Source organism: Lissotriton helveticus, chromosome 5_1 (genome assembly GCF_964261635.1).
Source record: "Lissotriton helveticus chromosome 5_1, aLisHel1.1, whole genome shotgun sequence".
NCBI classification, from domain to species: Eukaryota; Metazoa; Chordata; class Amphibia; order Caudata; family Salamandridae; genus Lissotriton; species Lissotriton helveticus.
Window position 1 is genome coordinate 351,972,486 of NC_136065.1, and position 14,819 is coordinate 351,987,304.

Sequence of the window (14,819 nt, forward strand, 5' to 3'; positions counted from 1 at the left end):
CACACCAAGACTATTCTTAATGATCTCGCCATCTCGCCCATGCCCTGAAGATACACACCGGCCGGCGCACCTGGGATGAAGTCAGTTGCATTATTATATGTACTGTGACTCGTTAGTGGAGGCTATTCACACCAGGGCACCAGGATAAAGGCATAATTGCTATGAAACCGAAGCCTCCAGGCTTCAACTGCAGGTTCAGAGTCCTGCTCAATCTCACAGCTACCAAGCCACTTAATGACCTACAAGCATGCCAGTCACCCACTGCTGGCTAGCGGGGTGAATCAGAAAGGAGGACCCGTCTTCCTGGGGTTAATTTAGGAAGCAGACTGATGCAACTCTGGTGGAATCTGTACATCTGCACCCCTGCACGAAAGCTATTGGTTCCTTAAGGTCTCAGGGCTGCGGCTAAACTCCGTGTCACCCAACAAGTGGCTACATAGAAATGTATCCCCAATATGCACCGAGCATGAAACACACTCATCCTACACTGTCCCAAAAGAAATGTACCCTGACCAATAAACGCTGCTTTCATACCGCTCAAATCTCGCGTCTATATCCTTTAAACCATGGAGGAGGCAGGCCACCTTTTATGCTTCATTGTGTACATTGCAGGAATTCTCTAGAGTGCGGTGGGCCAAAAAATGGGGCCACTTCTGGGTTTGGAGTCAGCAAGGCTTGCTTTCTCCCAGCACAGACATACGTGATTAACCATTTAATGGCTAAAACCAAAGACGTAAACTCCAAATTGTATGTCTAGAGAATTCATTTGCACATGTTAAAATCGTTTGACCCTAGCAAGTATTGTCTAAGCAGCTCAACTAACTGCTTGTATGTTTTATGGAATTAATACATTTTCTAACTTCTTAACATGATTTAGAAATACAATATACAATTTTGGAGTTTCGGTGCAAATTACATATACCTAGCAATATTTATAAAAATCACTGTCACTGATTCGAAGTTATAAATGTAATTCAAAGAGGTTACATTACATATTTAGTCCTATAAGCAGTGTGACCTGCAGGTGCGGTAGAACTCTCTGTGGTTGGTTCATGCACCCCGTGTGTAACCTCAAATTTTCCACAAGGGCCATGATAAGGTAAATTGACTGTCAATAGAACATTAATCCATGCCAGAATACATCTCATGCTTTTACTAATTTTAATATGAAGCAATTACACGTTTAGAAATGATTAGGACTGTAAATGGCTTGTCATCAGAGAACAGCATTGAATCTTGTATGATGTCTACTCCATTGTCAGAAGATTCCCTAAGTATATGTTTCTTCTTTTTTAGATACAATGCCCTGAATGTTGTTCCTGCCGCGCTGGGGAAGAAAGTACGGGAAGTAGTTACCAAGGTATGTGATGGACACAACCTCAAACCCTTGGAACATGATTGGTCACGTTTTATTAGAAAATATTGTGTGTATTTGACTCCATTGTTTTCCAAAGGAGCGCGCGGCCGCAGTGCAAGATGGTGAACTTTTGAAGATCTGGGGTATAACACCCCTAGTGAGCTCTGTGAGTCCAACTTCCTCTAGAGGCGTTCGGGGAAGTTCTTCCAAATCATTTTTAAAAAGCGTTACAAATGATAAGGAACGATTTCAATCGAATGCGTCTAAAAGCCATGAGTCTGAAGCACTTTCAGAAACCTTTCCGTGCTTTCCTGGAGTGCTAAGGAAGCCTGACACTCCTAACGCCGTTTGGTGTATGTGCTCCCCAAGAAGCTTTTAGAGAAATGTGCACATCAGTGTATTTTGCATTCTGAAATCTGAGCCTGTACTTTCAGAAGGCTGATCATTTTCTCCACATTTTCATAGCATCTATTGTCCCTTTGCATTCATTTCCTTGTCATTTTTAGGTCTCGGCGAGACCTATTGCCACCAAGTTCGCTCTCAACGGAGACAGAGTGGTGCACGAGCCTACCAGGGTCTGTGGACGCGCTTAGGCAGGCTGGCCGAAGGCACGCACACATGTCACGTGCGCAGACACACACACGCAGACACACGCACACACGCAGACACACACGCAGACACACGCACACACGCAGACACACGCACACACGCAGACACACACGCGCGCAGACACACACACACACACACACACATACATACATACATACATACATACACACACACACACGTGCCAAGCCCCCCAAGCCTCACTTACCGCCTCAGCCGCCACTCTTGACTTCTGCTGCCACCGCTCCTCTGGGCCGGCCATCCACTCCCTGGGCGCATAAGACAGACGTGAGCGTGCACATCCCGACACCGGAAGTTCGGGAGAGTGCACGCTCACAGCTTGTTTTCTTTCCACGCTGTATAATGGAGTAGTCTGTCGTTTGTCTCTACTGGTGTTAGTGTCTCGTTCTGATGGCTGATGTTCCAGAAAACGCGCCTGGCGGTGGGTGACTTGTTTTTTCCTTTTTTTTTAAAGATCAGGAGATGCTGAAAACTGTCCACAACTGGGAAAGCCAGATTGAATGCCCCTACACGGCCCTTAATCGAACTTCATTAAGTGCTGCAAAGCCGACACACCTGAACACCTCAATTCATAGTTTGAACTGATTTGTTAAAGTTTAAGTCATTTGTTAAAGAGACACCCCGAGTCGGCATTGTGCAAAACACTATCCGTAGCGATAGATGGCCACATTCAAGACATCTCTGAAGGTCACCCCGCCCTTTGAGGCTGTCAGTATGTGCGCTCGAGCAAGGCCTGTGATCGAAAAGGGGGACAAATTTGTTTTCGATAACCCAGAATCAGGCGTTTGCAGGAAAGGGAGCACATGCGTGACTCTATTTTCCTGCCTCAGTCTATTAAAATCCAGGGGACGCTAGAATGGTCTATAACAGCCGCCAGCTGTGAAGTGCATAATCTGCAACTCAACGCAGCATATGCAATTACGGCAGCAGTCCACTAATTAATTCCTGGGTTTATAATTTGTGTAAATTATTTCTTGTTATAATTGTAAATTATTTCTTATTATTGCCAAGTGCCCGACGATTTGTAATTCTAGCAGTGAATGAACGTTACCTGCGTTTCTTTGACCCTGCGTTCTAATTGGTTTTCCACTCTCTTGTGCAAAACGTTGATGACCGCCTACCTACTGGCGCTACTTTAATGCAGGCACCAGGGTATGCTCAGAGGCGCAGACATAAGAAGTGGTGGGGAAAGGGTGCTTGTTAGGCCATTTATGATTGTCTGAAGGAGCAGGGGCTTCCGGGTTTAAAGGTCGAGACCGAGACGACTTCCTCTTCGGACTTGCTACAGAGCATGGAAATAAGCCCTAGAGTCCGAGCCTGCCTCTTTAGACTGCTCTAAGGGCTTGTGGGATGGATCGGAGGGGCAGTGAGGGAGCACTAGCTTCATAGGGAATTGTCAGAATACCCAACCATCCCAAAATCTCCCCCTTCAGTTTAAGGAACTCTTGCTGTAGGCCTTGCAGTAAGTCCATCAAATTAGGATGAGCCTGTTACTAAAAGCAGCTCAAGCGCTTGGTGAATTCTCGACTGTTTTGGCAGTGTTTTTAAAAAGACTAGCCTTTAACTGAGCAAGCATTTTCTTTCGACGCTAAGCCCTGCCAAACAGCTAATTGCACCACAACAATTGTTTCTCTAAGAATTATCCATAAGTATGACTAAAGCTGAGTAGGCCTAAATCACTAATTCTGTTCGTAAATCGATTTTTAAAAGTAATTGATTATGCACAAGACATTCCAATTAGACAGACCTAAATCATTAAACCAATGCAAAATCAATTAGACACTGAAGCTGTTATACTCATAAGATTACGTTGCCAAAAGCTTGAGCTCAATAAACTATCACGTGAAAGAAAAAAATGCTTATCATTGAGAAAAAAGATACTACCACTCCGCAAGAAAAGAACTCCCTCCTATGCCCGCAAGTAGCATAAAACAAAGGGCTAACCACTCTACACCACCAACACTCCCCCAGACAAATGGACTTCTTTACTTCGCCTGAAGAACTGCTTTGCCTCTCACCAAATCCAATGAAGCCACAGAACTACCCCATCTACCATCTGAGGCTAGTGCTCTGATGGGCCTCCAGTAGCAGTGATGCAGAGCATGGTGGTTCTAAGTAGGACCTCCTTGTTTTAGGACTTGTGCCCTGTCCTGGAGTCTTGGGGTCGGGGCCGGGGGATAACAGGCACCCACAGGAGTGGTATGCACTGTCATCAGTGCACATGACAGTTTGGCGGACTGTCTCAGGCCGGCTACACCATCATGCACACTTTGCATGTTCTCCATTCAGGCTGCTTTACAGCCTGGGTGGAGAACATGCCCAGGCCAAAAATCCCTGGCTGTGCGCTGAACCACGGCGCTCTGACCAATCAACGCTGCATTGCAGACTTGTGATTGGCTCTGGAGTGCCTGGGAGCTTCCTGCTTTCAGCTGGAGCAGAACGAGGACAGGAGGGACGACGAGAAGAGACACAGCGGCAAGGAGGTAAGTTTAATTTTTTTTTTTTTTACTACCCACCTCCCCCCTCCCACAACCAATTCGTGCCAGCCTCCATTGTATCACTGGCTGCCCTTGTGGCGCAGCAAGTGTTGCACTTGTTCAAGGCAGGGCCCATTTCCGGCAAGCTTCCAAATTCACATCAACATCTATGCCAAGGATCTTGTTAGCACGCCCATTTGTTTATCCAAGGAGTGTTAATATTAGCCCATTAGGAGTACAGTGTTCACATCTGCATTTAAAAGGCTATCTCTGCAGTTCACCCACTGGACTCTTGATTTTCGTTTCTTGTATCAAAAGGATCAACAGTTAAAAACAGCTACACATAAATCTGAGCAGTGGTAGATCCCTTGCAAAATGTAACCATACATGTTTCAGTTTGCTGATAGCTCTACTCAGGCATTAAACTAGTACTGATGTGGTGCAACTTTGTCCAGACACTTTTATTAGTTGATAAAACGTCAAAATAAATTCTGCTAAATTTATGACCCACAAATTCCCTTTTATAGCCACATAATTTTGTCAACCGGTGCCGCATAATTCAAACGGCCCATCCCCTATTCCTGGCTTTGTATCAGCATGTTGCATTGTGGGTTGTACTTTTGCTTTCAGTCCTGTAATTATGGATCCAAAACCTTAGCATACAAACTGCTGGTGGCTACAATGTCAGAACTAGCCTAAGGTGTTATGCATGACATTAAGCCACTAACGTCAAATTCAATAACTGCTTGTTTCACATGTAAAACCAAAAGTAAATTTTGCTAACCTATTTTGTGAGGGTTCCCTTTTTCGTTCATGTCATGTGTTAAAAAAAGTATTGGCAATGTGAATCGTTTTGACTTTCCTGTAGTGGAAAGTTTAGTAATGAGCTTCACATAACAAAAAATGCACGATGGGAAGCAGCAGCACAGCTTTCAGTAACACACAGAATAAGTAAACAACAGGTCACAGAAGCAGGATGGACATCACACAGTTTTCCAGTTTTCTCAAAAAATACGGAACTGGTACACTTATGAAGTAGTGAGGGGACTTAAATGACTGCTGTAGGCTCTCTGCAAACAGGCATAAACGTACAAGAACAGCACTCCTGGAAGAAACAGCCAAACCTCCTATAAAATGTCCATACGGTCATATACTCACATAGTATGATGAACCATCACCTGCTTATTGTAGTATACTTCATCAATGGGTTCCACATCTAGCACTAGGAAGCATCTGAGAGTGCTAATGTGCAATGTTTGTGGAGTTTCTTAGTTACGGGTTCCCTTGTTTGTGTAAAGTTATGTCCCTCAAATCGATATATATGTTCTCGTTTGTTAAATGCAGATCAATATTAAAATTGTATAGGAGGGAGCTAATAAAAAAATGTGTCTTTTGTCTCCCTATTACAAGATGAAAAACCGGTGGGTTGATCAACGAATACTGCTTGTCTGTCACCATTTATTGGCGCTCGAGTATTGCCCCCTATGGAGTCAGGTGCTTTCCTCATGAGTCATGCACTTTCCTAATGAGTAAATGTCTTGGTATCTCACACCAATTATTGTGAAAAGGTGCCTGATTCTTAGGACATTGTATGAAAGCACATTCATTATATCCTTTGCTTTTTCATAAGATAGGACAACATCAGTGGAAATAACCCTTCTCCATAGAACAGGCACATCTTGAGGTTGCCTTCTTTCACAGAAGGCACTAAATGCAATGCTCCATCCCTTCAGAACACATTCATCAGAGCAGACTAGTACAAGCCTTCATCACTCACAGAACATGCTCAGTTACAATAGAAGAGATGTGTATGTTCCGGACAGATCCCTGGAAAAGGTGCTTAACCCAGAGGAATGAATAGGTGGCCTACTGACTGAGTATGTGAGTTCTGACACCATTCTCACTTAGGTGACATTACACAAGCCCTGCTGAAGTCACTCAGAGACAGCTGTCACAATGGCAACTCCTGGGGCATTAGCGAGGAGCGGAGGAGCGGAGGAGAATCTCCCAGTGTTGGGCGAACTCATCAATAATGCCTTTGCAGCTGCTCAGGCAATTGAAGCATGCCTCAGTAGTTGAGCTCTTAAAGAAACATTCTCTTGACCCCACTAAACCTCATGACTACAGGTCGATTTTGTTGCTCCCATTCTCTTCGAAAGTTGCAGAAAAACACGTTAACAACCGGCTTTCGATGGTTTTGAAGCTAAGGCCTTACTGCACAGAACGCAGTCAGGCTTTCGCCCTTGGTACAGCACAGAGTCAGCTCTTTTGCTTGCCTCCGAGTCTATGTGTCAGATTCCAGATGGGGTGACACTGCAGCATTGTTGCTGCAAGATCTGAGTGCGGCCTTCGACACCGTATCCCACAACCTTGTATTAGAGCAGTTGTGGAGGTGCTATGTCGGCAACAAGGCTTTGCAATGGTTTACATCTTTTCTGCAGGGCCACGCTTTTCCGTTCCTGCAGAAACCTTTTCAATCTGAGATCCTTCTATTGCAGCATGACATGAGTGCCACAGAGCTCATCTGTGAGTCCTACTGTATTTAATCTATATATGCGCCCCCTGGCATTTATCATTAAGGTTCACGGTTTTGACATAATTCATATGCCGGTGATACTCAGTTGATTGTCACTCTATTGCAGAACTCTACTAGTGTGTCCGTCTCTCTGAGGGCCTGCTTGTCGGAGGTGGCCCAGTAGATGGACCTCAATTGCTTGAAATGAAATGCATGTAAGACTGAGGTCATTATCCTGGGCAAGAAGCATTACATCTGTTCCCCTGTTTGGTGGCCCGCGTCACTTGATCCTCTTCTTTTGCCGAAGTCTAGGATCAAAAACCTAGACATTTGGTTTGATAAAAATCTTTCATTTGAAAAACAAATCTTGGCCTTGGAAGGTAAATGCTTTGGGATTTTAAAATCTCCGAAGATTATCATTGGCCTTCTGTCTGGATCTGCCAAGAAAACAGTAAATCAGGCATCAGTTAACTCCTGGCTGGATTATTGTCATATCTTATATATGGCAATCTCTCAGTCTCGGCTGATAAAACTTTAACGTGTAAGAATTCTGCAGCTCGGTTATTGCTAAACCTTTTAAAGTGGCCCTCTATGGGCTCTGCGTTACACTAACTGCACTGGATCCCGCTGAAGAAACAGCTATCTTTTAAAGCCCTATTCTATTGCCATTGGGTTTTTATGAAGACAGGTGCTTGCTATCTGCACCCTCTCATTAAGCCCTACCTATTCTTGAGATGCTTCATGTCCTCAGGGGCCCTGTTACTCCATGTCCTCACACCAAAGAAAGCTTGCTTTGGGGGCAGTTCCTTTAGCTTTTAACACCCACGCTATGGAACTCTCTTCCGCTTCATCTGAGGAAGTCAAAGACAGAACTACTGTTCCACACAAAATTAAAAACCTGGCTATTCAGATAGGTTATCTTTTCTTCCCTCTTGGCTTTCGGTGACTCCTCTTTCGGGAGCTAGATTTATCAGCACTGGGACACTTCGGTCGAAGTAGCTACGCACTATATATGTTTTATTGTTATTATAATTCTATTGTGCAGTCTTTCTGCTGTCACTTTATTATGATCCATATGCTACTATTCACATGCTTATTTGCCGATGAACCTTAAATAGCAAAGGTTCAGCGCTTACTATTTAGACCTCCCCTACTCAAGGTGGAAAGGGAACTGAGGAAGCCACATGTGCCCAGTATGGCAGTTTAAAAACAATAGCAAAACAAAAAGCACTCCTCTATGTCACCCTTTTGGCCCCTCTCCAACATTGCCCCCTCTGCCTCCAAATGCTCTCTCATTCGATATTCATTCCTCCTTCTAATTCTCTCTCTCTCTATCAACCTCTACCTCTTTCCATTCTCTCCATTCCTAATGTGTCCCCTTTTCTCATTCTATTTCCCTCCCCATCTCTCATGTGCACCTCTTTGGCTTGCAATTCTCTCTTTTCTCAGTTTCTCCCCATTTCTCTTGTATCACCATCATTTGTCTTTTCTGCCTTTTCTCTTACCCTTCACACCCTAAAGCATTTCATTCACATCTGCCTCCCGCTCTCTTGCCATCTTCCATTCCAATTAAATTTATCATAAATACCTCTGTTACATTCTTCTAATTTTTCCCGCTCTCTCGCCCCCTCTAACTCTCACACACCCACTCTCTTTCTTATTTGTCTCTGCTACTTGTATCTTGCCCTGCACCACTTGTGGACTACATAAGAATTGTTGCAATCCCTAGTTCAAAATACAGTTTTTTTTGTACCACCCACTAGAGCAATGATGCAACATATGCAGATTTTGCTATAAATTTGACACCCGCTGCTGTTGTCAGACGAGGTATCCACCGAGTATTCTCTTCCCCAAAAATTGCCCTTGCTCTCAGGTGCCTCAGCTCACAGATTAGTTCTTCCACTGCTACTCTCTTGAACTTTTGTTTATATCTTCTATCCCCTTCCTTTTCTAAACGCATGAGCTTGGCACTTTTTTTCTTAACCCTGCACCTCCCTTTCTCTGTCTAACACTTTTCTTTTCCATTCCCATTACTCCTCATCCGCTGATACCCTGCTCTCATTATCTTGCTTGCATTCCTGAAGCTCAACACACACCACTCTTCCTGACATTCATCTCATAATTATATCTCAGACTCTTCTTTCTCACATCTTCCTTTCACATATCTTCTTGTCTTTTTTCAAATCCTTCTCTTAAAGACCTCTTTTCTACCCCACATGCTCCCCTAACCATTCCAGTTTTAGTCACAATCCCTTCTCAATGAATTACTCCTCTTGCTAACACGTGGACCCATTCCATTCTCTTTTACAACTCCTCTTTTCTCTCCCAAAACCCCCATCCCGGCTCTTCTCATACATTTAAACTCCCTTAAACGTTGTTTTCTTTCACTCAAATCATTCTCTTTCTCAACTCTTGTTTCGCACAGCCACGTTCACTTTTTAGGTCTCGGCTGCGAAAGGCTGCCCTTGCGCGAATTTATGTTTTAGAGTTGGGGGCTTAAACCCGCCCCTCTTCTCCATTGGCTGGCTTCCTAAACGGAGGCCAGCCATTGGAGGAGAGATCGATTCAGAAAAGGGGGTGGTGATGAACAGAGTGTCTGAATCGTTTTGGCCACCACAAGTGTGGAAGGATATGCTCAGATGTGAGTCCCTTGCTCACTGCACCATCAGGATTCAAGCAAGCCGGGCCGAAGACGGCTGTAATGCCAGAAACCGGTCCCCGGAAGCTTGTTTCCTTTCCAGTAAAGAATTGGCTTGGTAGTTTGGTCTGCCCTGTTCCCATGATGCACTGGGCCAGGGTCAGACTAATTTGCATGTAGCCAGGTTCTGAACTGGGATGGTGCAGTGAGCTAAAAAACGGTGATGGATCAAGCCCTGATCTTTTGACTGGGTAGGAGTGTTCTGCTTAATTCAGATACTCTGTCCATCACCACCCCCTTTTGAATCGTTTTGGCCACCACAAGTGTGGAAGGATATGCTCAGATGTGAGTCCCTTGCTCACTGCACCATCAGGATTCAAGCAAGCCGGGCCGAAGACGGCTGTAATGCCAGAAACCGGTCCCCGGAAGCTTGTTTCCTTTCCAGTAAAGAATTGGCTTGGTAGTTTGGTCTGCCCTGTTCCCATGATGCACTGGGCCAGGGTCAGACTAATTTGCATGTAGCCAGGTTCTGAACTGGGATGGTGCAGTGAGCTAAAAAACAGTGATGGATCAAGCCCTGATCTTTTGACTGGGTAGGAGTGTTCTGCTTAATTCAGATACTCTGTCCATCACCACCCCCTTTTGAATCGTTTTGGCCACCACAAGTGTGGAAGGATATGCTCAGATGTGAGTCCCTTGCTCACTGCACCATCAGGATTCAAGCAAGCCGGGCCGAAGACGGCTGTAATGCCAGAAACCGGTCCCCGGAAGCTTGTTTCCTTTCCAGTAAAGAATTGGCTTGGTAGTTTGGTCTGCCCTGTTCCCATGATGCACTGGGCCAGGGTCAGACTAATTTGCATGTAGCCAGGTTCTGAACTGGGATGGTGCAGTGAGCTAAAAAACGGTGATGGATCAAGCCCTGATCTTTTGACTGGGTAGGAGTGTTCTGCTTAATTGAGATACTCTGTCCATCACCACCCCCTTTTGAATCGTTTTGGCCACCGCAAGTGTGGAAGGATATGCTCAGATGTGAGTCCCTTGCTCACTGCACCATCAGGATTCAAGCAAGCCGGGCCGAAGACGGCTGTAATGCCAGAAACCGGTCCCCGGAAGCTTGTTTCCTTTCCAGTAAAGAATTGGCTTGGTAGTTTGGTCTGCCCTGTTCCCATGATGCACTGGGCCAGGGTCAGACTAATTTGCATGTAGCCAGGTTCTGAACTGGGATGGTGCAGTGAGCTAAAAAACGGTGATGGATCAAGCCCTGATCTTTTGACTGGGTAGGAGTGTTCTGCTTAATTCAGATACTCTGTCCATCACCACCCCCTTTTGAATCGTTTTGGCCACCACAAGTGTGGAAGGATATGCTCAGATGTGAGTCCCTTGCTCACTGCACCATCAGGATTCAAGCAAGCCGGGCCGAAGACGGCTGTAATGCCAGAAACCGGTCCCCGGAAGCTTGTTTCCTTTCCAGTAAAGAATTGGCTTGGTAGTTTGGTCTGCCCTGTTCCCATGATGCACTGGGCCAGGGTCAGACTAATTTGCATGTAGCCAGGTTCTGAACTGGGATGGTGCAGTGAGCTAAAAAACGGTGATGGATCAAGCCCTGATCTTTTGACTGGGTAGGAGTGTTCTGCTTAATTCAGATACTCTGTCCATCACCACCCCCTTTTGAATCGTTTTGGCCACCACAAGTGTGGAAGGATATGCTCAGATGTGAGTCCCTTGCTCACTGCACCATCAGGATTCAAGCAAGCCGGGCCGAAGACGGCTGTAATGCCAGAAACCGGTCCCCGGAAGCTTGTTTCCTTTCCAGTAAAGAATTGGCTTGGTAGTTTGGTCTGCCCTGTTCCCATGATGCACTGGGCCAGGGTCAGACTAATTTGCATGTAGCCAGGTTCTGAACTGGGATGGTGCAGTGAGCTAAAAAACGGTGATGGATCAAGCCCTGATCTTTTGACTGGGTAGGAGTGTTCTGCTTAATTCAGATACTCTGTCCATCACCACCCCCTTTTGAATCGTTTTGGCCACCACAAGTGTGGAAGGATATGCTCAGATGTGAGTCCCTTGCTCACTGCACCATCAGGATTCAAGCAAGCCGGGCCGAAGATGGCTGTAATGCCAGAAACCGGTCCCCGGAAGCTTGTTTCCTTTCCAGTAAAGAATTGGCTTGGTAGTTTGGTCTGCCCTGTTCCCATGATGCACTGGGCCAGGGTCAGACTAATTTGCATGTAGCCAGGTTCTGAACTGAGATGGTGCAGTGAGCTAAAAAACGGTGATGGATCAAGCCCTGATCTTTTGACTGGGTAGGAGTGTTCTGCTTAATTCAGATACTCTGTCCATCACCACCCCCTTTTGAATCGTTTTGGCCACCACAAGTGTGGAAGGATATGCTCAGATGTGAGTCCCTTGCTCACTGCACCATCAGGATTCAAGCAAGCCGGGCCGAAGACGGCTGTAATGCCAGAAACCGGTCCCCGGAAGCTTGTTTCCTTTCCAGTAAAGAATTGGCTTGGTAGTTTGGTCTGCCCTGTTCCCATGATGCACTGGGCCAGGGTCAGACTAATTTGCATGTAGCCAGGTTCTGAACTGGGATGGTGCAGTGAGCTAAAAAACGGTGATGGATCAAGCCCTGATCTTTTGACTGGGTAGGAGTGTTCTGCTTAATTCAGATACTCTGTCCATCACCACCCCCTTTTGAATCGTATTGGAGGAGAGAGGCATCACTCCGTTTAATCCCCATCGTTTTCGGATTCAGGGGCGTCTTTTTTTCGCTTTTTTTCTTGTTTTCTTTCTGTCCTCTTCCCATTGGCTGGAATTTTACATTCCAGACAATGGGAAGAGGAGAGAACGAAAACCACGCCCCCAAATCCGAAAATGTCGGCGCTTTGCTGAAGCCATTTCTGCCCGACCGCCGCCGGAAGAAGTAGAGATGCTGCCACGGGTGGGAAATCCATAATTGCTAAAAAGCGGCCGCCATTGTCTCTCCGTGTCACCTAGCTGTTGCCGATCTCGGAGCTCGAGCCAGTACTGCCATCTCAATCTCGCCCCAATTTGTGGCAGCGCTTCCCTCCCTCCAACCGTGTAATCTTGTGACTTCGGAAAGCAAACTCGGAACTCAGGAGCTCCCTCCCGGATTTACACAAGCCCGATCCGGTGAGTTGTGATTTAATCCTGCATGCTATCTGGCCGTTCCCTGTCACCAAAGGATTGCACTTTCTAAATGGCCATGCTCTTCTGTCGCCTGTGTGTGGCCAGGAGTGAAGCGCGGCGGCCGCCATTGTCTTTCCGTCTCACCTAGCTGTTGCCGATCTCGGAGCTCGAGCCAGTCCTGCCATCTCTATCTCCCTACAACCGTGTAATCTAGTGACCGCGGAAAGCAAACTCGGAACTCAGAAGCTCCCTCCCGGATTTACACAAGCCTGATCTGGTGAGTTGTGATTTAACCCTGCGGGCTATCTGGCCGTTCCCTGTCACCAAAGGATTGCACTTTCTTAATGGCCATGCTCTCTGTGCGTGCTTTGAAAACGCACAGCCCGCACCAGCTCAAATCAGTGGATGGACTTGTGGTTTTAGCGTGTTTATGCCTGCTCCCCGCCCCCTCGCTGTGCTTGCTCCCCTGCCCCCTCGCTGTGCTTGCTCCCCTGCCCCCTCGCTGTGCTTGCTACCCTGCCCCCTCGCTGTGCTTGCTCCCCTGCCCCTTGCTGTGCTTGCTCCCCTGCCCCCTCGCTGTGCTTGCTCCCATTCCCCCTCACTGTGATTGTTCCCCTGCCCCCTCGCTGTGCTTGCTCCCCTGCCCTCTTACTGTGCTTGCTCCCCTGCCCCCTCGCTGTGCTTGCTCCCCTGCCCCCTCTCTGTGCTTGCTCCCCTTCCCATTGTGCTTGCTTCCCTGCCCCCTCGCTATACTCTTGCCCCTGCCCCCTCGTTGGTTGTGCCTGCTCTCCTGCCCCTGCCCACTCGTTGGTTGTGCTTGCTCTCCTGCCCCCTCGTTGATTGTGCTTGCTCTCCTGCCCCTGCCCCCTCGTTGGTTGTGCTTGCTCTCCTGCTCCTGCCCCCTCGTTGGTTGTGCTTGCTCTCCTGCCCCTGCCCCCTCGTTGATTGTGCTTGCTCTCCTGCCCCTGCCCCCTCGTTGGTTGTGCTTGCTCTCCTGCTCCTGCCCCCTCGTTGGTTGTGCTTGCTCTCCTGTCCCCGCCCCCTCGTTGGTTGTGCTTGCTCTCCTGCCCCTGCCCCCTTGTTGGTTGTGCTTGATCCCCTTCCCCCTCGTTGGTTGTGCTTGCTCTCCTGCTCCTGCCCCCTCGTTGGTTGTGCTTGCTCTCCTGTCCCCGCCCCCTTGTTGGTTGTGCTTGCTCTGCTGCACCCGCCCCCTCGTTGGTTGTTCTTGCTCTCCTGCCCCCTCGTTGGCTGTGCTTGCTCTCCTGCCTTGCTATTGGCATAGTAAATGACAATGCCATTTATTTATGTTTTAAAAACAAAAACTTGAATACAAATAATGTCATGAGCAATGCCAATAGCTCTAACTTTAAGAATGCCGAGACCATTGCATTGTAAATGCTTGTTTAACTTTAACCTTCAAGTAGATTCTTAGTCCCATGTTATGATTGATCAACTATTTGGACCGAACATGGGGTTAAAATTTAGCCACACATGTCTTCCATTCTGAGGCCACAGAGAGCTTCCCCAACAGCACATATTTACAGCTCTTCTGCTGCTTCTTCTCTTCTTTATCCTTTCTCTTTCTTTCTTTCTTTCTTCTTCTTCCAGTGCCTCCTGTGTGCCAAGCGCTAGAATTTCTACAGTTTTGGCCCAGGGTTCATGTGGAGTCTGCAATCTTCAGATGTAGTTGGAACTCAAGTCATTGAAAAGGCTCTTCCAAAGCAAGAGGTTCATTTTGGGCAAGTGGGATAGATGTGGTGACTACTGCTCCAAATCTGTCACTGGTTCAACCTTAGGTACGATACTTTACAAATAAGTAGGCCTCCACTGTTGAGTTTCCATGTTCATAATAAAAATAAATGTGTGCCAGAAAAGCAAATCCATTGCCCAAATACCTGCCACTCAAACATTGGGGCTCTCATCCCAATGAAGTTAGTTATTTCTTCAAAGAGCTGGTGATGGATTCATCAGTGACTGGGGTTTGATCACCAGTGTTCAATCAAAACATGGAGCCCTTCAGCCATTTGGGGAACCAACTGTTTTGTTTATCTTTCC

General features: G+C 46.7%; 1 protein-coding gene across 1 annotated transcript in view; it reads left to right on the forward strand.

The window, feature by feature from the left end:
• PRXL2B (peroxiredoxin like 2B) overlaps positions 1-14,819 on the forward strand; it is a 62,185-nt gene that overhangs the window by 29,376 nt on the left and 17,990 nt on the right. The window contains exon 4 of the mRNA XM_078640927.1: positions 1,297-1,360. Coding sequence (XP_078497053.1) covers positions 1,297-1,360 — 64 coding nt within the window. The remainder of the gene's footprint in view (positions 1-1,296; positions 1,361-14,819) is intronic.